This window comes from Ostrea edulis, chromosome 1, assembly GCF_947568905.1.
Source record: "Ostrea edulis chromosome 1, xbOstEdul1.1, whole genome shotgun sequence".
Taxonomy (NCBI): domain Eukaryota; kingdom Metazoa; phylum Mollusca; class Bivalvia; order Ostreida; family Ostreidae; genus Ostrea; species Ostrea edulis.
In genome coordinates this window covers 64349643-64372110 of record NC_079164.1, presented here as the reverse complement: position 1 = coordinate 64372110, position 22468 = coordinate 64349643, and the positions used below count along the sequence as shown (strand labels likewise).

Sequence of the window (22468 nt, the reverse complement as noted above, 5' to 3'; positions counted from 1 at the left end):
TAAAAGAATCTCTGGGTTGTGTGTCTTCGAGGGAGGAATGTTGTGGTTTGGGCTATATGGACTGTAGATAACTCAGTAATTGGAACACCTGCCTAGTAATGCTCGAGTTCCGGGTTGTATACCTGGTCCAGTCATAATTTTTCTCCTTTTCCATTATTTGCACCCGGGTAACGCTTTATACTCTACAACAAATCCCGGCTTAGTTGTTCCTGGTCTGTATCTAATCTTATCCCGGCTTAGTTGTTCCTGGTCTGTAACTAATCTAATCCCGGCTTAGTTGTTCCTGGTCTGTATCTAATCTAATCCCGGCTTAGTTGTTCCTGGTCTGTATCTAATCTAATCCCGGCTTAGTTGTTCCTGGTCTGTATCTAATCTAATCCCGGCTTAGTTGTTCCTGGTCTGTATCTAATCTAATCCCGGCTTAGTTGTTCCTGGTCTGTATCTAATCTAATCTCGGCTTAGTTGTTCCTGGTCTGTATCTAATCTAATCCCGGCTTAGTTGTTCCTGGTCTGTATCTAATCTAATCCCGGCTTAGTTGTTCCTGGTCTGTATCTAATCTAATCCCGACTTAGTTGTTCCTGGTCTGTATCTAATCTAATCCCGGCTTAGTTGTTCCTGGTCTGTATCTAATCTAATCCCGGCTTAGTTGTTCTTGGTCTGTATCTAATCTAATCCCGGCTTAGTTGTTCCTGGTCTGTATCTAATCTTTATGAGAATGATGATTCCCTAATAGTCATCAAAACAAACAAAAAATTGTATTCCAAAATCGGAAATTAGATAAAGCTGATTAGAAATCCTTCCATACCTTGGTTTAGAATTCAATCATTGCGCGCAGCAAAATTTGAATTAATGCGCGCATCAACTCAATTGATGAGAACAATAATTGATTTGATGCGCGCATTCATTAAATTGATGAGAGCAATGATTTACTATGCGTTCATCAATTCAACTATTGCTCTCATCAATTCAAATGATATGCGCGCATCAATGTAGTGGAATAATTGATAGCAAATTATTGATGGCAAACTTTAATTTGGAACTCAGTATAAACGATTTAGATGACGGATGTGTAAAATCAATTACCAGTAAGGAAAATTGCATGGAGTGATTGATTGATTGTTAATTTTACATTCCGTCGAGAATTGTTCCATCATATTGATACGTCACCAGCTGAAGGTGAAGCACCACAAGAACTATGCTTAGCGCTCAGGGCCGTATCAGTAAGGGTTCTTTAACGTGCCAACGTCTGTCGTGAAACGGAACCTCCGGGTTTTTGTTTGTTTTTTTGTTTTTTGTTGTTGTTTTTTTTGTATGTTTGTTTTTTTTTTTTTTTGGTCATAACCGAAAGACCTGCTCACTTCTAAATGCCGAGCGTTTGGCGAAAGAGCAATCACTACCTATATTTACGTCTGAAGTTTGACGCGTTCATGGCACGGAGAAAATGTGTAGGGTTAATTAGGACAGTGACCTTATTCTCGAAAGTTTGTCTTATTTTCTAAAAGTGCCTGTGAAGTCAGGTAAACTATTTATGTATTACAAAAAAGAACAATATTCTGGTTTTCGACAGAGAAAACTTTAATGCAGTACTAGTATCACGATTACTAACGAATTTGAACCTAATTGGAGCAATCTAACTGTGTCTCGGGACTGGCCCTCACTATGTACAGTTAGAATGTCTCTCATATACCCGTAATGTAGAAGAAAATTGCGGAATCTCTCCAAAACGATTTTAAAATCACTAAATAATAAACGCATAGATTAAAGTTTTAATTTAATACATCTAACTCATTGATAATTCTTAAGTCCATAACACTGTAAAAAAAAAAAACGTAAAATAATATTGTAAACTGAACACTTTGAAATGTCACATTTCTCGATTAAAATTGACTGCCATTTTACCGGAAACTGTCATCGGAACACCCTTCTGTAAAAAAAAAAAAAAAAAACGTAAAATAATATTGTAAACTGAACACTTTGAAATGTCACATTTCTCGATTAAAATTGACTGCCATTTTACCGGAAACTGTCATCGGAACACCCTTCTGTAAAAAAAAAAAAAAAAAAAACGTAAAATAATATTGTAAACTGAACACTTTGAAATGTCACATTTCTCGATTAAAATTGACTGCCATTTTACCGGAAACTGTCATCGGAACACCCTTCTGTCTTCGAAAACGAAATTCAATGCTCAATGAAGAACCGCCCCAATCTAATTAAAATTATATGTTAGATCCGCTGACATACCCGCTACACAAACAGTATGTGAGCGGATCTAACATCTAATTTTAATTAGATTGAGAACCGCCCACTACCATATATGGAAAACAGTGACACCTACATGTACCTTTCGAAAAGATCTTGAAGACAAAAAGAGTATGATTTGCAGCGAACACAGAATTACCCTGTAGAATATTGAAAGACGAACAGGCAGAAATAATATCTGCAGTGCAGTGTGTTTGCCGTTGCAATCTGGTTAATTTTCTTCATTCAGGCCTAATGAAAGTAATTTCCACCAAAAGAAGAATATTAAACCTTCATATTAATTTGATTTGACGCTGCAATGTTCACTTAACTTATACTTCTTAATTTACAGCGTTTATTTGAAATTATAAGTTACTTTTCCTGTAAAATAACAGGGTAGTAAAGATCATAGTAGCATTTTCCGTATAAGGTCATATCTCCATATTTGGGAGCTGTTCGCTTACGCAATGACAAGTTGAAAATGAAAGATGTACACAGCAAAATTCAAACTGTAGAACTAAATTCAGTTGTGAAAGTAACTATTTTAGTTGTATATAAATGACATGTGACATGATTTTACCGAAACATATACTGAATGCAATTGTTATTTTTGCTTCATTGCGGGTATATGGGACGCATTCTATCGTTAAATCGGGTCCGTAGGATATTACCACTTTAACGATAGAACATTCTATCTAAGTTTGAAACATGCTGCACGAGCTGGAGACGAAAAGTATTCATCAAGATTCATGCCCACATATAATTCACATTCATGAATGAATATTCTTTCAATTGGTAAAGAAATCGAAGGCAAAATCATTGGAAATGAGAATATTTATAAATAACCGTTGTACAATGTTGCAATTCGTCAACTCAACACGTAAGCATCCTTGTGTTGACATTATAACCTCAGGATGAGGCTGCAACCTGGTCGAGGTTTTACATAGAAATGTATTGTAAAATTCTTCGCAAAAATGTTTTTTCATACCATGAAGCCAGAAGCCATAGTAGAGATACAACTTTTTACATAGGAGTATGTAAGTAAAATTCTTCGTATTTTCCTCAAGAACCTCAAAGGCAAAATATGTCTTAGTCTGTAAGCATTCAGTTTATATTCAAGTTTGTCTACTCCATTACCTCCGGGGTCAGGGTGGAGCTACGGTAGGGGCTTCAACTTGTACGTAGAAATACAACATATCAGATTAAGCAAGCATTCTCATGCAAGTTTTTCCACATCATTACCCATGACGTTTGATGGAACCACAAAGATTTTTTTTACATAGGATCCCCCAACCACAAAGGTACAATTAGTATGTCCTTGTAGTGTAAATTCAAGTTTATCTAATTTCAAAGGATCCATTTGAGTCCATAATTGGTATTTGTTTTAAAATGTGGGGAAAATACAGGTGAGCAATGTGGCCCATGTCCCTCTTGGTTGATTCATTTAAAGTATTTTTAAATGACAAAATATAAATATTGTTTAATAGCATTTCCTTTTCTAAAATTCGAAAATAATATACATTGTGTACAACATAAAAACTTTAAACTACATGTATTTTTGGCCTTTATACATATTTGTACCTTCAAGCAATTATGCAAGGTTGGTTACACATCACTAGGTATTTTAAAATGTATATCCTGTCTATTTTTCCAGTGCCATTTGATTGAAATTCACAGCTGTGCATGATCGATCTCACGGTATACTGAGTAAAAACTGCAACAACCCACAGATTGTACAAAATTTATCACAAATGCAGTAGGATAGATTAGCATATCATGTCGGAGAATGGTGGGACGATTTCACTTCAAAGATACTGTGTGGAGAAAAGTGGCAGTGCGGACTCTGAAAAAGGTCAGAGAAAGAAAGAGAGAGAGAGAGAGATGGCATATTCGCAAACCAAGGGTTTTCGGTCCTTTCTGCTCCCCACAGAGTGGACTGAAAACCCCTGGGTTACGAAGGTGGGGAAATGGGGACTTACGAAGCAGTAGAACTTGAAGCAAAATTGTTTAAACTGTTTCAAATGTTTCTGAATTTCAAATACGATTAATTTCACTGTGGATGGAATTGTTAAATGATTGTGTATTTCTATATGCATGCATATCTCACCTACGCTAAAATGGTATTTAAAATTTGCATTATCACTTGAAATAGTTTACATTTGGGATAACCGCTAGAGTACATTCAATACTTTAAATGACTCTGTTCGCTAAAAATCTTTGATTTTGTCTTTTAGCCGAGCTTCTAGATGTCAGACGCAGGGTCCAGTTGACCTTGGCCGTGAAGTTGCGGACAGCTGCCATTGTTATTTCATGGGTTTCCGTCATGTTTGGATTTGCCCAAGGTGTAACAGCAATCGGTACAAGTTCCTTTTATTCAAAGTTCATACTAAACAGGCACGTTGCACCGTTTTCAAGGTGTACATGTTATGTGTGTGAAGGGGGGGGGGGGAGCTGGGGGACTTTACAATTATCTAAAATTCTTGACAAGCATGCATGTTAAAAAGGTGAGTGATATCAACCATTATATCTTTTTGCGTGTGAAAATAACTTATTTTGTATTCAAAATAAAATAGTAACGAAAATGAAAGTTTTAACAAAGTGAGAGGCCAGATCACCACCTTATTCCACATGAACGTGCCTGCTAAATATACGAGACTCATTGTTTCAAAATATTGCAGTATTTGTACACTATTCCTGTGTCATGTCTAGGAATCGATTGTAATTGATTACTGTACTTCAGTACAGTGGATTTACTTTGTCAGTACTTAGCTGATCCAGGAAAGGACGACCCCAGGTCAGCTTCCGAAGACTCTCAGTCAGTGACCACATCCATATTTCACGGTTGTTTTTTTTTTTACTTCGAATCTCATGATCGGACATACATGTCATAAAATTCTAAATTCAACAGTCCGTTCCCGCAGATTATCATCGTCGGATACCAGCGACTCTTCGTTTTCTACTCATCACCCGATGATGAGTAGAAGACGAGATAAGCCGTGGGTATCCGACGATGGCAGATTATATGTATATGCGGATATTATACCTTCAGTTATCTGATCCGTCGTTAAGTACATCGTTCCTGCGCATTATTTATTTGATTCGTTCCCGCGCTTTATTTATCTGATTTGTTCCCGCGCAATATTTATCTGATTCGTTCCCGCGCATTATACATTTGATTCTTCGGGAAATCTTTCCGCTCCCCGGATTGTAAATCTTTTTCTTCGGTTAAATTATCCGAACCATGGAATAGTACTCTGTCCCTTTGATTAAGTAATACAAAAAGATAATATATATATATATATATATATATATATATATATATATATATAAACACTTCGGAACATCACAGTATTAGAAAATAGAAATGTTAAACTCGTATAGTGGTAATGTAATATTTTTAAGAATAAGAAATATCAATATTTTGACTAAAAGAAAATGCAAGATCACACGCATGTAGTAGGATCCAGTGATAGATAGGTGGAAGATAGAGAAAACCAACAAAACGTTTCACATAACTTGAAGGACAATATACTACATGTATTTATGTTCAGTTTGTTATTTCCTCAGAAAGATATTTTAGACATTAAAATTTGGAAATTTAAAGAATTTATGAAAAACAATACGTTTCCTGGACGTGATTGTTCCAGTGCCAAGTTTTGGAAAATTCTTTGGAAATATTTTTTTTTAATTGCTGTATTTCACAAGCATTTAAGTATATTTTCACAAAGAAACTTGACTTACTTGACTTAATTCCTTCTCTCCTCGTGGAGAATAGGGCCATGAACAAGTCCTCTCCATTTACTTCTGTCCTGGGCTGATCTTGCTGCCTCTGTCCATGACCCAAAACCTAGTTCTTTCCTCTCTCTTTCTATTGTTCTTCTCCACGTTTCCTTCGGTCTTCCTCTCTTTCTTTTTCCTTCTGGTGTCCAACTAAGGGCTACATATGGGTGTGTTCTTTTATCCATCCGTAGCACAAGTCCAATACACTGCCATCTGCGTGTTTTTATCATAGTGCTGATCTTTGCTACTCCTGCTATCTCTCTAACTGCTACATTTGGTATTTTCATTGGCCAGTAGATCTTTAAGATTTTCCTAAAACATTTATGCTGGAAGGTATCTACAAGTTTTTCATCCCCTTTTGTCATTTTCCAGGTCCCGCTGCCATACAATAACACAGCTATTACATTTGAGCTGAAGAGCTTCATTTTTGTTTTTCTGTTGAGTTGGTTATTGCTCCAGATCTTGCGTAGCTCTTGGAATGCTACTCTTGCATGGCCAATTCTTCTTCTTATATCTTCATTAGTACCTCCTGTCTTGCTTACTGTTGCTCCGAGATAAATGAACTCATCCACATCGTTTATGTTGTTCCCATTGATGGTTATTGGTGTGATGTTTGCAGCATTTAGACGCATAACTTTGGTTTTTCCTGTATTGATTTTTAAACCTGTTCTAGCTGCTTATCTGTTTAGAGAGTTCAGTTTTTGTTGCATTTGATCTTTGCTGCTGGATAATAAAGCGATGTCGTCTGCAAAATCTAGATCGTCTAATTTTGTTGTCATATTCCATCTTATGCCTGAGTTGTTATCTGCTGTTGTCTTTTTCATTATCCAGTCAACTACCAGGAGGAACAAGAAACCTGACATGTTGCATTCTTGTTTGACACCAGATTTAACATTAAACCATTCTGTTGTACCATTTCCATCAACAACTGCGCATTCACTGTCTTCATACATTAATTTAACCATACTGATTATTTCGTCTGGTATTCCATAAGATTTGATGATCTTCCAAAGGGTTTCCCTGTGTACGCTGTCGAAGGCTTTTTCAAAATCGACGAAGCATAGATAGAGGTTGGAGTTCCATTCTATAGCTTGTTCTAGAATATTACGTAGGACAAATATCTGTTCCGTAGTGCCTCTTCCTGCCCTGAATCCAGCTTGTTCCATTCTCAAATGTCTGTCTACACCAAATACAATTCTTTTTATTATTATTTTCCCCATTATTTTGGCAGTTGTTGCTATTAGTGTGATTCCTCTCCAATTTCCACAGTTTGTCAGGTCACCTTTCTTTGCTAACTTTATTATAAGTCCCCTTCTCCAATCTTTGGGAGCTTTTCCAGTTGTCCAGACAATGTTGTATAGTTTACATGTACCTCAAAGTGAAAAACCAAGATGAATTTAAAAGATCGGTGTCCAGTTACTTTGATACATGTATAAACTTATATCCGATCGCCTAAACTGTATTGTTTAATTTTGATTTGAAACAATCTTGTCTGTGATCACGACTTTTCCGGAAACTATACAGCTGTCAACTCCAGATCCCACACCTCCGGAAACTACCGCTGTACAGACCAGAGCTCACACATCCGGAAACTACCGCTGTACAGACCAGAACTCACACATCCGGAAACTACCGCTGTTTAGAGTTAGAACAACTCCAGAGCTCACACTTCCGGAAACTACCGCTGTACAGACCAGAGCTCACACTTCCGGAAACTACCGCTGTACAGACCAACACTCAGTCACACATCCGGAAACTACCGCTGTACAGATGAGCTCACACTTCCGGAAAATACCGTTGTACAGACCAGAACTCACACATCCTGAAACTACCGCTGTACAGACCAGCACTCAGTCACACATCCGGAAACTACCGCTGTACAGATCAGAAATCACTCATCCGGAAATTACCGCTGTAAAGATCAGAGCTCACACATCCGGAAACTACCTCTTTACAGACCAGAGCTCACACTTCCGGAAACTACCGCTGTAAAGATCCGGAAACTACCGCTGTACAGACCAGAGCTCACACTTCCGGAAACTACCTCTGTACAGACCAGAGCTCACACATCCGGAAACTACAACTGTACAGACCAGAGCTCACACCTCCGGAAACTACTGCTGTACAGACCAGAGCTCACACCTCCGGAAACTACCGCTGTACAGACCAGAGCTCACACTTCCGAAAACTACTGCTGTACAGACCAGAGCTCACACATCCGAAAACTACCGCTGTACAGACCAGAGCTCACACATCCGGAAACTACAACTGTACAGACCAGAGCTCACACTTTCGGAAACTACTGCTGTACAGACCAGACCTCACACATCCGAAAACTACCGTTGTACAGACCAGAGCTCACACATCCGGAAACTACTGCTGTACAGATCAGAGCTCACACATCCGAAAACTACCGCTGTACAGACCAGAGCTCACACATCCGGAAACTACCTCTGTACAGACCAGAGCTCACACCTCCGGAAACTACCGTTGTACAGACCAGAGCTCACACTTCCGGAAACTACAACTGTAGAGACCGAGCTCACACCTCCGGAAACTACCGCTGTATAGACCAGAGCTCACACATCCGGAAAATACCGCTGTACAGACCAGAGCTCACACATCCGGAAACTACCGCTGTACAGACCAGAGCTCACACATCCGGAAACTACAACTGTACAGACCAGAGCTCACACTTCCGGAAACTACCTCTGTACAGACCAGAGCTCACACATCCGAAAACTACCGCTGGACAGACCAGAGCTCACACATCCGGAAACTACCGCTGTATAGATCAGAGCTCATTCTTGAAGTAAACCAAAGTTTCATTTCATATCACGATAATGCATCGTCAAGCACTACAGTGTGGAAAGTTCCGGAGGGAGTCCGACGATTATTACTGAGTACTTCTTCTTAAAGACGCAATGATTAACAACACGATCAGTATTTTGTTCATGAAGTTAGGAAATCTATATTTCATTAAAAATGTTTATACATTTAAATTGATGATTCACAATTTGTATGAATATACACTATGCGCGTATCAAAATTTATTTTAGAATCTTTGAACAATAAATTATATCTGCTTTGAATACGATATTACGGCTTGAAGACATGAATTGGCTGAAAAGGTGACGTAGCTATATGACGTTACAAGCATAACATAAAGTAATACAAGTATTATGCGTTACGTCTGAGTAATTCAAAAATATCGCACCGATATTTTATAGCTTTCATAATGACTTAACTGTATTATATATTTGCAGTATTTTCTTTAAAACTGAGCAGTGACACGTTGTTCGGATTTGGGGTGAGTAAAACTGTTCTTTCTGTGTCTGACGTCCTCCACAGTTTAGTTTGTGGCTAATCATGCTGTTGATTACGAAGGACTACACTCGAATTGTATCTTAATCCTTACTTCTAAAATTCAAAATGAAACATAGAAATCACTTAAATTTCATTACAGCTTAATGCAATATTGGACAGCATGTCATCTCTAGTTGTATTGTGGCGATTTCACAGCAAGGATCTCTACTCCGAAAATCGAGAACAAAAGTTAGTTGAAGAAATATATAGTGCTCTCTCTCTCTCTCTCTCTCTCTCTCTCTCTCTCTCTCTCTCTCTACCAACTTTTGTGTTACAACATCAATGTATATGTTACGTTTCTTTTCAACTAAAAGTATTTTTCTTCTGTTTCGTTTGTCGTCATGTGATTTGAGACTTTTGCTGAATAAATATATGGAAATCAGTGAGACTCTCATAAATTTCCATATATTTATTCAGCAAAAGTATCTCAAACCTCTCAGAGAGGTAACAATCAGTGAGACTAGATAGGTAACAAATTTGTCATTATTCTTACACAGGGCCTGTTTTATAATCGCTATTTTATTTGTGGTGTCCAGCACGAGCTTACTGACAATGACTATCATTACACTGGTGAAAAAGACGAAAGAGAAACAGGTACTGTAACTTATGATGATTTACAGATACCTGTGTAGATATTGATCGTGATTGACAGTGCTATAACTTATGATGATTACAGATACAAATGTACCTGTGTAGATATTGATCGTGATTGACAGTACTGTAACTTATGATGATTTACACATACCTGTGTAGATATTGATCGTGATTGACAGTGCTGTAACTTATGATGATTACAGATACCTGTGTAGATATTGATCGTGATTGACAGTGCTGTAACTTATGATGATTTATAGATACCTGTGTAGATATTGATCGTGATTGACAGTGCTATAACTTATGATGATTACAGATACAAATGTACCTGTGTAGATATTGATCGTGATTGACAGTGCTGTAACTTATGATGATTACAGATACCTGTGTAGATATTGATCGTGATTGACAGTACTGTAACTTATGATGATATACAGATACCTGTGTAGATATTGATCGTGATTGACAGTGCTATAACTTATGATGATTTACAGATACAAATGTACCTGTGTAGATATTGATCGTGATTGACAGTGCTGTAACTTATGATGATTTACAGATATCTGTGTAGATATTGATCGTGATTGACAGTGCTGTAACTTATGATGATTTACACATAACTGTGTAGATATTGATCGTGATTGACAGTGCTGTAACTTATGATGATTACAGATACCTGTGTAGATATTGATCGTGATTGACAGTGCTATAACTTATGATGATTACAGATACAAATGTACCTGTGTAGATATTGATCGTGATTGACAGTGCTGTAACTTATGATGATTACAGATACCTGTGTAGATATTGATCGTGATTGACAGTACTGTAACTTATGATGATATACAGATACCTGTGTAGATATTGATCGTGATTGACAGTGCTGTAACTTATGATGATTTACAGATATCTTTGTAGATATTGATCGTGATTGACAGTGCTGTAACTTATGATGATTTACAGATACCTGTGTAGATATTGATCGTGATTGACAGTGCTGTAACTTATGATGATTACAGATACCTGTGTAGATATTGATCGTGATTGACAGTACTGTAACTTATGATGATTTATAGATACCTGTGTAGATATTGATCGTGATTGACAGTGCTGTAACTTATGATGATTTACAGATACCTGTGTAGATATTGATCGGGATTGACAGTGCTATAACTTATGATGATTTACAGATACCTGGGTGTATATTGATCGTGATTGACAGTGCTATAACTTATGATGATTTACAGATACAAATGTACCTGTGTAGATATTGATCGTGATTGACAGTGCTGTAACTTGTGATGATTTACAGATACCTGTGTAGATATTGATCGTGATTGACAGTGCTGTAACTTGTGATGATTTACAGATACCTGTGTAGATATTGATCGTGATTGACAGTGCTGTAACTTATGATGATTTACAGATACCTGTGTAGATATTGATCGTGATTGACAGTGCTGTAACTTATGATGATTTACAGATACAAATGTACCTGTGTAGATATTGATCGTGATTGACAGTGCTGTAACTTGTGATGATTTACAGATACCTGTGTAGATATTGATCGTGATTGACAGTGCTGTAACTTGTGATGATTTACAGATACCTGTGTAGATATTGATCGTGATTGACAGTGCTGTAACTTATGATGATTTACAGATACCTGTGTAGATATTGATCTTGATTGACAGTGCTGTAACTTATGATGATTTACAGATACCTGTGTATATATTGATCGTGATTGACAGTGCTGTAACTTATGATGATTACAGATACCTGTGTAGATATTGATCGTGATTGACAGTACTGTAACTTATGATGATTACAGATACCTGTGTATATATTGATCGTGATTGACAGTGCTGTAACTTATGATGATTTACAGATACCTGTGTAGATATTGATCGTGATTGACAGTGCTGTAACTTATGATGATTTACAGATACCTGTGTAGATATTGATCGTGATTGACAGTACTGTAACTTATGATGATTTACAGATACCTGTGTATATATTGATCGTGATTGACAGTACTGTAACTTATGATGATTTACAGATACCTGTGTAGATATTGATCGTGATTGACAGTGCCGTAACTTATGATGATTACAGATACCTGTGTATATATTGATCGTGATTGACAGTTCTTTGTGTTAATGAATGTTGTTAGAAGTAACTGAGTTCTCCAATGCATACAAAAGCAAAATGTGATAAACATAGAAATAAAGGGAATGTACACTTTGATGATAATTTATAAATTCAAATTTGATAATGAATATACAAAATTATTTCAATAAACTGACATGTCTTTGAACACTGTTTCAGCTCAGCACGCTGTGGAGCCTATCTCTGATTAATGGTTGTTGTAACTTTGTACTGGGGATAGTGAAATTTAGTCTTGGTTACAAGCTGGAAAGCAAATCTTTGATGACAGACAGTAAGACCATTACAACCAGTCTATATAAATCAAATTAACATCTAGAACTTAAGAAAATTTTCTTATTCTTTATTTAACTTTTTACTTGTTTTCATTAACTCAATTCATGAAGGGTGGTCATGTTTTAGGTGCTTTTGAAAAGAATACCCTGAGAGTATGTGAACAAAATTTAGCTTTTCCTCGTTCATAGAAATAAAATGTTATTAATTGATAGGCGTGATCACATTTGTCGGTGCTATAATCAGCTTTTCGGCTTTCCTGGCCATAAACCTGTATGAACACAACCCTTCTCTGTGGTACATAGACAATGTATTCGGCGTAGCGTGTAGCATCTTTCTGTATGCATTCGCCATCAGGCAAGTGAAAATGTCTCATTTCCGAAAAACTGAACTCGTATTTTCGACATTTGTTAGTTAAACTGCTCCTGGAATGTGCTTTTCATGTTTTATTTTCAGATTATTCTGGAAGTTTCGTAATACAGGAAAGCCTCTAGCATGATAAATCTAAAGGAAGACACAGTCAAGATTTATCATGACAAAAGCTTGTAGTGATATGTTCTATGGAAATCTATACTTCTGATGTACTTAACAAATGAAATGCATATTTATGATATACTTCTGTATTTTACTGTTTACAATACACACGTTCATGTTTTAAAGGAAATCAGCCATTATGACAATATAGTAAACCTCCTTATGTATCGTCTACACAGAAATATAATAGCATAGTAGCTGGACGTTATCAGAATCTGATGAGCACGTTAAGCGGAAGAATTTTACATATAAAAGTGCCCTTATGAATAGAATTAAATCATATTTGTTCTATGCATAGTTTTGTCTAGGGTAGACGACGGAAGGAATGATATGGATGTAGATTACATTAATCACAATTTGTTTGTTTGTTTGTTTAGAGTATTAAGCAAACGTAGGGATATTTCAACCATTTGGGGGCTTTGAAGTTGGATCAATGTCCTTTTGTGAAGTTTGTAAGTAATCGGGGGGTTGGGGGTGGTAGGAAGCTTACTCTAGCTACATGTACGACAACGGTCGTTTGTGGAATGAGAGTACCAAACCCCCGGATGCGTAACCCGAACGCAGTTTCCCCAAAATTGAGCAGAGGTATAAATGTTTAAGTGTTGCGTGATTGGCTAATATCAAGAGTGAAATGATTTGGAATTGAAAGAAATATTATAGAAGTTTAAATTAATCGTGGCGATGAAAAATTATCGCACAGAATCGAGAAATGACTGACTAAATTACCACGGTAATGAAGGGCATAATTCACTTCAGGTCATTATGTGTTGTAGGAAAAAAAGTACAAATATGACCTATAAAAGCAACGGGACCGTATATAATTTTTGTCGTTTTTGATTAGCACTTGGAATGACCTTTGAAAGGTTGAAGGCCATTTGTCTAAAATTAATATAGTTAATTAGTGAAACGACCAAAGGTTAGTAGTCTATGGGAAATGAGTTGGTACTCTTTTCCCTAAACCAAAGGAGTTGTGTTTTTGAAAAGTCTGGTTTGGATTGGTAGCTGGTATACTGATAATCACATATGTCCGGTCAATTCACAATTAGAATGTAAGTTTTGTTAACTTGTCTAAATATTTGTTTTCACTGGTGCACTCAGTCTGCCAAAGACAGACAATATTAAGCACATACAATTAATGTAGCATTGCTTTCCAAAGTCGGAGGTAGGGCAGAAAATCCCGTCTTAATCGCCCCCGTGTATTACCAGGAAGACACACATAATGCGCTCCCTGTCATTTGCTAGTCTAGATAAGGTAAATGTTACTTGAATTCCAACAAGTGTGACATTTATATTTTGAATATTGTGATTTTGTTTGGCATTTGTAATAAATGCTAATTTCAACACAATCTGACTTAATGCTTATTTAGTCAAACTTAGCAAAATACATAGAGTAGACTCGTGGAGATGTTTAAGGAGGAAAACACGAGGCAGATACACGATGTATAAAGAGGATGGTGAAAGGTAAAGATAACGAACAGTGATCAATCTCATAATTCCTATAAGCAATACAAATAGAGAGTTGGGCAAACAAGGACCCCTGGATATACCAGAGGTGGGATCAGGTGCCTAGGAGAAGTAAACATCACCTGTTGACCGGTCACACCTGCCGTGTGCCCTATATCTTGATCAAGTAAACGGAGTTATCTGTAGTCAAAATCAGTGTGCCAAGAACAGTCTAACAAACGGTATGAAACACGTCAGACAGCATTTGACCCAATGACAGGTTGTATTGGCAAACTAGATCGTTATCACGATAATAAAAATAGTGAAGACACGCTCCTAAATCATATAGTGTATTGATTTTCTGCTCTTAATTTTAAACACTTATAAACATACTTTCCCAGTTTACACAATTCCGTAACATCTGTACCAATGAATTTATTGTCAAAGATCACGCCCAAAAATTTAGATTGTTTTACAACTTTGCAGTTTCATCTACTTTTAAACATGGATCAGAGTGTAGTTTCGTTTGTGATTGGAATACACACACGATTCTATAGATGTAGGAAATTTCAAACCGTTATTATCAGCCATATAAATAAACATATCTGTAACAGTACGTGTTCGATTTTCGATTTGTAGCAAAGAACGAAATCATCTACGAAGAAACTGCCTTAAATATCATTATGTAATATTTCTTTTAATAATGTAACAAATAAAAAAAACCTGCCGTCCGTGCTCGATAACTACATGCATATCCAACCTAATTATACACAATTGTTCGGGGGAGTTTAAGATTTTTTTCATAATAGTAAGTAATTATCAACGAAGATTAATACCATAAATGTCTTGTAATATACGATGTTTCCAAGTCGTACCATGCCTTTTCCAAGTCGAGGAATGTGACCAGAATTTGTTCTTTGTTAACAACGTCATCTGGTATTGAATATTCAATTAGCACCAAATGGTCATTGGCACTTCTAGTTTTCAAAAAGTACATTGCATATTTGTTAGAATATTGCAAGTTTCAAGAAAGCATATCAATAGTTCGCTAATCTTCCGTTACATGCTTTTACAAACACAGCTGGTTAAAGTGATGAGGTCGGTCATCGTTTGGATCAGTGTAATCGCGATCGGATTTCGGAGCGGGAATAATGGCCTTAGAGCAAGATTGTGGATCTATACTTTTTTTCCGAATGGCGTTACAAATTGCGGGAGACACTTCATGGTCTAGATCGACTTCTGTATTATGACATTTATTTTTGTCAAGAAGAAAGAGTTCATTGTATAATTTTCTTCGTTGTTTGTTTTAAAATCTATGACTTTCTTTATTCTTTGGGTTTTTTTTTTTTTTTTTTTTGGTGTTTATTTTACGATACTTTGCGACGTACAAGAGTCCAAATTTCAAGTAGGTTTTGAATGACTAACTTGAATCCATTACTTAAACCGTCTTCATCAGTCAAATCATTGCTTAGACATATACCAAGTAGTGCTGACAATATGATGTACCAGTCTACCAAGTTTGATGTCTGTCAAGCAAAGAGTTCTCAAAATATTGAATGGACAGTATATTCCTATGTCCAGTTTGACCCTCGACCTTTGACCAAGTGACCTCAAAATCTATAGAGGTCATCTACTCCTTACGATGTACCAGTATACCAAGTTTGATATCTGTCAAGCGAAGGGTTCTCAAGATATTGAGCAGACAGTATTTTACTATATCCAGTTTGACCCTTAATCTTTGACCATGTGACCTCAAAATCAAATAGGGTAATCTACTCCTTAAGATGTACTAGTGTACCAAGTTTGATATCTGTTAAGCGAAGGGTTCTCAAGATATTGAGCAGACAGTATTTTCACGAATATGACTATGCATGTATAATATACCTCCTAGAATATAATGATTCATTTTTTCCAGATGTCATCCGCAAATGGAACTCTTTAGCAAACGAAGCAAAGAAAGCAACCTCTATCTGTCAGTTCCGCTGAAACATTTCTAATAATATCAATATTTCAAAAGTGCCTAAACATTTTCTTCTTGGCAAAAGAATAGTAAATATAATTCATACTAAATTAAGACATAATTGTTTGTTTAACTATGATTCACACCGAAAAAACATATCAATTATGATAGACAATTCTTGTATTTGAAAGAGTTCGTCAAACATAAAATTTCTTACTACTGAAAATCTTTTACAAACAAAGAAAACATGATATGCATCTTCTCTCATACCACAATCACAGTTAGGAGAATCGACAATACACGGATTTTACTTTGGGGCAGTGACAATTTGGGGTATGAAATTAACAGCAAAATTTTTAATGCTGCTCACAAATTTATATTGAATTCAAGGAAATTCTCCTGATATTAATTCATTTTATGCTATACATGTATATACATGTATTTATTTTGTCTATACATACGTTTTATGACAATTGTTATCAATTAATCTTAGGTGAGAACCTCGTAAGTTGTAGGAACTTGTGTTCAAACCTGTTGTATATTATATATGCAGTTGTATATTATATATGCAATAAAATATGTTCAAATCAGTTATTGCTCTTATCAATGTCCCCAAAATATTGCTCGCAAAAATTAATTCAGTGCTCGGTATAATTAATTTGATGATTTCTTTTTTCTTTAATTCAGTTGAAAACATCTTTAATTATTTACATCGAAATTGTATTATGGATTGATGCACGCATCAATTCTTGTAAAGAGAGCAACAACTCAATGAAAGAGATCATTAATTTGATTGTGGATCGGTTGAATAGAAGATATATCTAATTAATAATATCTCTCTCTTTCTCTCAAAGAATCATGCACGTGCGCATCAATTAAATCAAATCATATCATTAATTCAATTCGCACCAACTGAATTAAATTATATTATTAATTCAATTCAGAAAACGATAATTCAATTATTGTGCGCATTAAATGAATTGATGTGCGAATTTATTGAATTATTGCTTTCTTCATTTGAATTTGTAGCTCACATCAATCCAATTGTTGATATCAATAATTTATTTGAAAAGATCAACAATTCAATCATTGTGTTCCTGTGGGGATCCGGGTTAAAATACATGTACATGTAGGTCCTCAGTACCCCTTGCTTGTCGTAGAAGGTGACTAAATGGGGCGGTCCTTCGGATGACATCGCAAAAACCGAGGTCCCGTGTTACAGCAGGTGTGGCACGATAAAGATCCCTCCCTGCTGAAAGACCATAAGCGCCGAGCATAGGCCAAAATTTTGCAGCCCTTCGCCGGCAGTGGTGATGTCTCCATGAGTGGAATATTCTCGTCAGGGACGTTAAACAATATTCAATCAATCAAATATTGCGTGCATCAATTCAGCAGAATACTGTAAAGGTCTTTTATTTCGCGAGGTTAAATTTTGTGATTTTTATTGTTCGGTATTTTACGATGGTTTCGCGGATAAATCCCTTCGAATTGTTCATGTTTACCCCAAAATACTTTGAACAGCACTTTGCAATGGTTAAATTTTTGCAATCGTTAATATAATCGCTAACATAGCGAAAATAAAACCCAAACGAATGTTTCCCCCTTTACAGTAATTAATGTTATCAATAATTCAATTGATGCGCGCACTAATTCAGAATTGAAGATATCATTAATCATTTAAACAAAATTTTTGTTGTTTTTGACATCACATGAAGTTGTTTCTTCATTAAAAATAGAAACAGGAAATATTCATATCTTGTGATCAGTTATTCAGAAAATTACTTTGTTAAACACCGCTGATTCTATGCACAAGTACTCTGAAGTTGATAATAAAAAGATAACGGACTCCCTCATTGACAATATCTTCGTAGGCTTTAGTAATCAGCTCTTCCAACAGTCTGTTGGAATCCCCATTGGCATAAATTGTACTCCTTTATTAACTTTCTTACGAGGCAGTATCCAACAGCTTCTACATGAGAAGAAAAAACACTTGCTGTGGCCTTCAACTCGACCTTTAGATATACGTTTTATCTATTAATAAAAATCATTTTCATTCATATGTCGTTTCATATACCCCAGTGAACTAGAGACAAAAGATACCACATCTTCTTCATACTTCGTTATTTTAATAAACATAAGATGTGTTATTTGTAATTAGCATTACTGGTATTAATACATGTAGTATGTTCTACTACTATGAAAAAGGATGAATAGAGAATATAATACCTTGGTGCAAACCATGAATTAGTGCTCTTGGCACTAAAATATAAATTTTGCAATACATACAGCTCTTGCCACTAAAATAGAAATTTTGCAATATATACAGTATCATTGCAATGTACGCTCCTCTTCTCTTTCACGTGAAAAGGGAGAAGAGTGTACAATTCAGCACTGACTTTCAGCAATGTACATACAGTACCTGTTCCATTTGTAAACATATATATTCTAAAACATCTTTGAAATTATCCAATTCAATCTCTGTATCTCATAGCTATGTTTATATATCATTTACAATTCACAACACATTTTTGAAGGAGTATAAAGTATAAAACTTAATTCCATAGTAATTTGTCCTCATTTTAACATCATGTTATGTCGCAAAGAACTACTCTGACTTCCTGTCTACATTTTCAACTGTTAAAAAGCTTTGCAATTTTGCAGAGTTTTTAATATAAAGCAGAATTCATTAGTATTAAATTGATTAACTTTAATACCAGTGTTAATTAATTACTCTTAATTACAACTCCTTTTAATTAGGGAGTAGAAAAATGTTCCTTCAAATCGGACTTTTTTATATAAAAAAAAAAAAAAAATGTCATATACACCCATTTTAAAATGCTTATTGATATAAATACATGTAACCATTTGTCAAATTCTATATATTTCTTCTTCATACTTCGTTATCTTAATAAACATAGATGTTTCATGTTTGCCTTTCATGATATAACGGCAAACTACCAAATCGACTTTATGACAAACGGGGTGACTTCAATTTCTCCACCATCAACTTCCCATATTTATGTATCAATGTTCCATTATCACCTGCATAATGGTGTTTATGTCCCTCATCTGATTCGATACACAAGAGCTTGTTCTGCGTATAGTCAGTTTTCAAATCGAGGCAGGCAACTGACAAATAAGTTGATGTTACAGAGGGGTTTCAACAGTCTCGTTTGAAGTCTACATTTCACAAATTTTATGGTCGTTCTTACGATATCATTTACCATGACAACTTGTTAATGGGTAACATGTAGTCGGAGATGTTTCATACCAATTGGGGCCGTTCTTTGCATTGATTTTGACTACGGTTTACCGCATGACTCGCGGTGGGTGTGATCGGTCGACAAGGAAGGTTTTCTCCTCATAGGCACCTGATCCCGCCTCTGAAATGTCCAGGGGTCCGTGTTTGCATTTGTATTCTTTATAGGAGTTATGAAATTGATCACTGTTCATTTTCTTCACCTTTTCGAATTGATTTGGTTTTTGCGCGTTTTACGTCCCTTCGAAAATCTTACACTACAACAGACGCACTACCAGCTTTGGATGACTTGTCTAAACTTTCACACATTTCAAATTTCTTTAATTTTTTCCTTAGAGCCAATTTCAACCAAGCCTAACTTGCCTAGACCTAAGGTAGACAGTAGACACTCTGGACCGTTACAAGTAAGAAGTGAGAGATCTTTGTGGTGTCCTACATGTACTATGATATGGGGACTTTAAACATTTCATCCAAAAGACACATGGTATCTGGATTAATCATCATACGACTCCTGGGAATATTTTCAAATGTGGGGTTCGCACAGCAAGAAAGAAACTTATGGGGCAGTAACCATTTACTGTTGCTAGTATTTTGAACGAGTCCCCCATGGTAAAAAAGGGTCAATGGAGAGACATACATGAATGAAATAGGAATGTAGCCACCATCTTGATATTTTCACAACCAATTAATTTCATAATTTCGGTAATAAAATTGTCCTACCAGATCAAAATGACCTGATCATATACATGTACCCTCAATGAGGTGTACCATGAACGTGGTCACATTTGATATCTAAAGCCCGTTATTCAGAAACAAACCAGCACTACTGTGAGACATTTTTCTTTTATTATTTTAAAAACAAAATCGTAACTTCTTTAACACTTAAACAATTTTCATTGTACATAATATTAATTTTTGTTTAAGAGCACAGCACTGGGGAAAGTGTTGATGTACAGATTGTTATTACATTCCAGTGAAAATGATTCTCAAGTTTTAACAATAAATACTCAAGACGTTTACATACAATGCTTTACTGTATTTCCTATATATAAACAGCAAATGGAATGAAACTATTTCTTAAAGCTCGAATAAACACAATATGCAGGACACTATTCACATGGATAGGATAAACCTTACAAGTAGATTCAATTTTATAACAGCTTTAGTAAACATCCTAATGAACCACTTGGAGAAATAAGTTAACTATGAATAAGATTAAGATGCTGTTTGTTCTTGTGCATGTGCTGATGTGGAGTCCTGTTGCTTCATCACATCCGGTAGTTCTGGGGGACTAGAGAGTGGGGTGATCTCTAACTGTTCAAACTCGCCATCTTCAAAATAAAAACAGTAAATCATTCTACATGAACAAGGTCAATGATATAATTCATTTATGGCAATTTGCACAGAACACACTTGAAAGTGACCAGTTAATTGTATGCAAAGTAAATCCAAGCTCTTTGAACACCCAACACTACGTGAATTGTCATTGTCTGCAAGTACCAACACAAGACAGAAATTCAGATATACCGGTATACACATCCATGACAAACGTTGAAATATTTCCTCTTCAGTGACCTCAGACATCTCGATATAAGCTGATCAGAAATACATAGCTGTAGCTATCTAGAGAAGGGGGTCTGGTTATTACATTTAACCTTGTAAATCAATAGGAATCTTGATCTTTATGTGAGGCAGCATTCCATCAAATTGTTTGATATACATGTATATGGTGTTTCATAATTTTGCAAGTCTATAAATTTAGTGTAATCAAAGCACATATACTGATTAGCATGTGTTATTTGTAATTAACATTACTGGTATTAATACATGTAGTATGTTCTACTAGTATGAAAAAGGATGAATAGAGAATATTATACCTTGGTGCAAACCATGAATTAGTGCTCTTGGCACTAAAATATAAATTTTGCAATACATACAGCATCATTGCAATGTACGCTCCACTTCTCTTTCAGTGAAAAGGGAGAAGAGTGTACATATTCAGCAGTGGCTTTCAACAATGTATATACAGTAGCTGTTCCATTTGTAAACATATATACTCTAAAACATCTCTTTGAAATTATCCAATTCAATCTCTGTACCTCATAGCTATGTTTATATATCATTTACAATTCACAACACATTTTTGAAGGAGTATAAAGTATAAAACTTAATTCCATAGTAACTGGCATCAATTTGTCCTCATTTTAACATCATGTTATGTCAAAATGAACTATGTACATTAACTCTGAACTACTGTCTACATTTTCAACTGGTATATCTTAACAAGAGGCCCAGGGGCCTTATAGGTCACCTGAGTATCATGTAACAACCTTCCAATGTTTAAATTAGGTTTGTGTTTAAATATAAGAATTTTACTTTTGGATGGAAGAAACATTGAATAGCTATGTGGTCAGCCCCACCTTTGCACCAGAACCCCTGACCCAGGGGCCATAAATTTCAGTTTTGAAAGAAGCATCCTTGATCATCATTATCATACTATTAGTTTGTCTACTTAATACCCAGCAGCTGAGGAGAAGATTTTCAAAGAAATAAAATGCATTTTCACTATATGATCAATAGGGCCCCACCCTAATACCAGAACCCCTGACCCAGGGGCCATGAATTTCACAATTTTGAAAGAGGCATCCTTGCTCATCATAACCATGCTATTGGTTTGTCTACTTAATACCCAAGGACAGAGAAGAAGATTTTCAAAGAAATAATGCATTTTCACTATATGACTTATAGAGCCCCACCCTAGCACCAGAACCACTGATCCAGGGGCCATGAATTTCACAATTTTTAACAAGAGGTACTGTGAGCAATGCTCACTAAGAATACCCCCCGCTTA

At 35.9% G+C, this 22468-nt stretch overlaps 2 protein-coding genes across 4 annotated transcripts in view; one reads left to right on the top strand and one right to left on the bottom strand.

Annotated features, from left to right (window-relative positions):
• Positions 1-3925: 3925 nt before the first annotated feature.
• LOC125647571 (transmembrane protein 163-like) overlaps positions 3926-22468 on the top strand; it is a 27158-nt gene continuing 8615 nt past the window's right edge. Inside the window, exons 1-8 of one of the 3 annotated variants that reach the window (XM_048874336.2) lie at positions 3926-4094; positions 4477-4599; positions 9289-9332; positions 9489-9577; positions 9886-9982; positions 12311-12422; positions 19954-20021; positions 21591-21717. In XM_048874336.2, coding sequence (XP_048730293.1) covers positions 4019-4094; positions 4477-4599; positions 9289-9332; positions 9489-9577; positions 9886-9982; positions 12311-12422; positions 19954-20021; positions 21591-21593 — 612 coding nt within the window. In that variant the 5' untranslated portion in view covers positions 3926-4018 and the 3' untranslated portion in view covers positions 21594-21717. Of the gene's footprint in view, positions 4095-4476; positions 4600-9288; positions 9333-9488; positions 9578-9885; positions 9983-12310; positions 12423-12636; positions 12779-12877; positions 16949-19953; positions 20022-21590; positions 21718-22468 lie in introns of those variants that run through there. The other 2 variants (XM_048874305.2, XM_048874300.2) reach the window with 2 other exon arrangements.
• LOC125647607 (elongin-B-like) overlaps positions 20442-22468 on the bottom strand; it is a 16285-nt gene continuing 14258 nt past the window's right edge. The window contains exon 4 of the mRNA XM_048874366.2: positions 20442-20948. Within this exon, the coding sequence (XP_048730323.1) occupies positions 20833-20948 (116 nt within the window). The 3' untranslated portion in view covers positions 20442-20832. The remainder of the gene's footprint in view (positions 20949-22468) is intronic.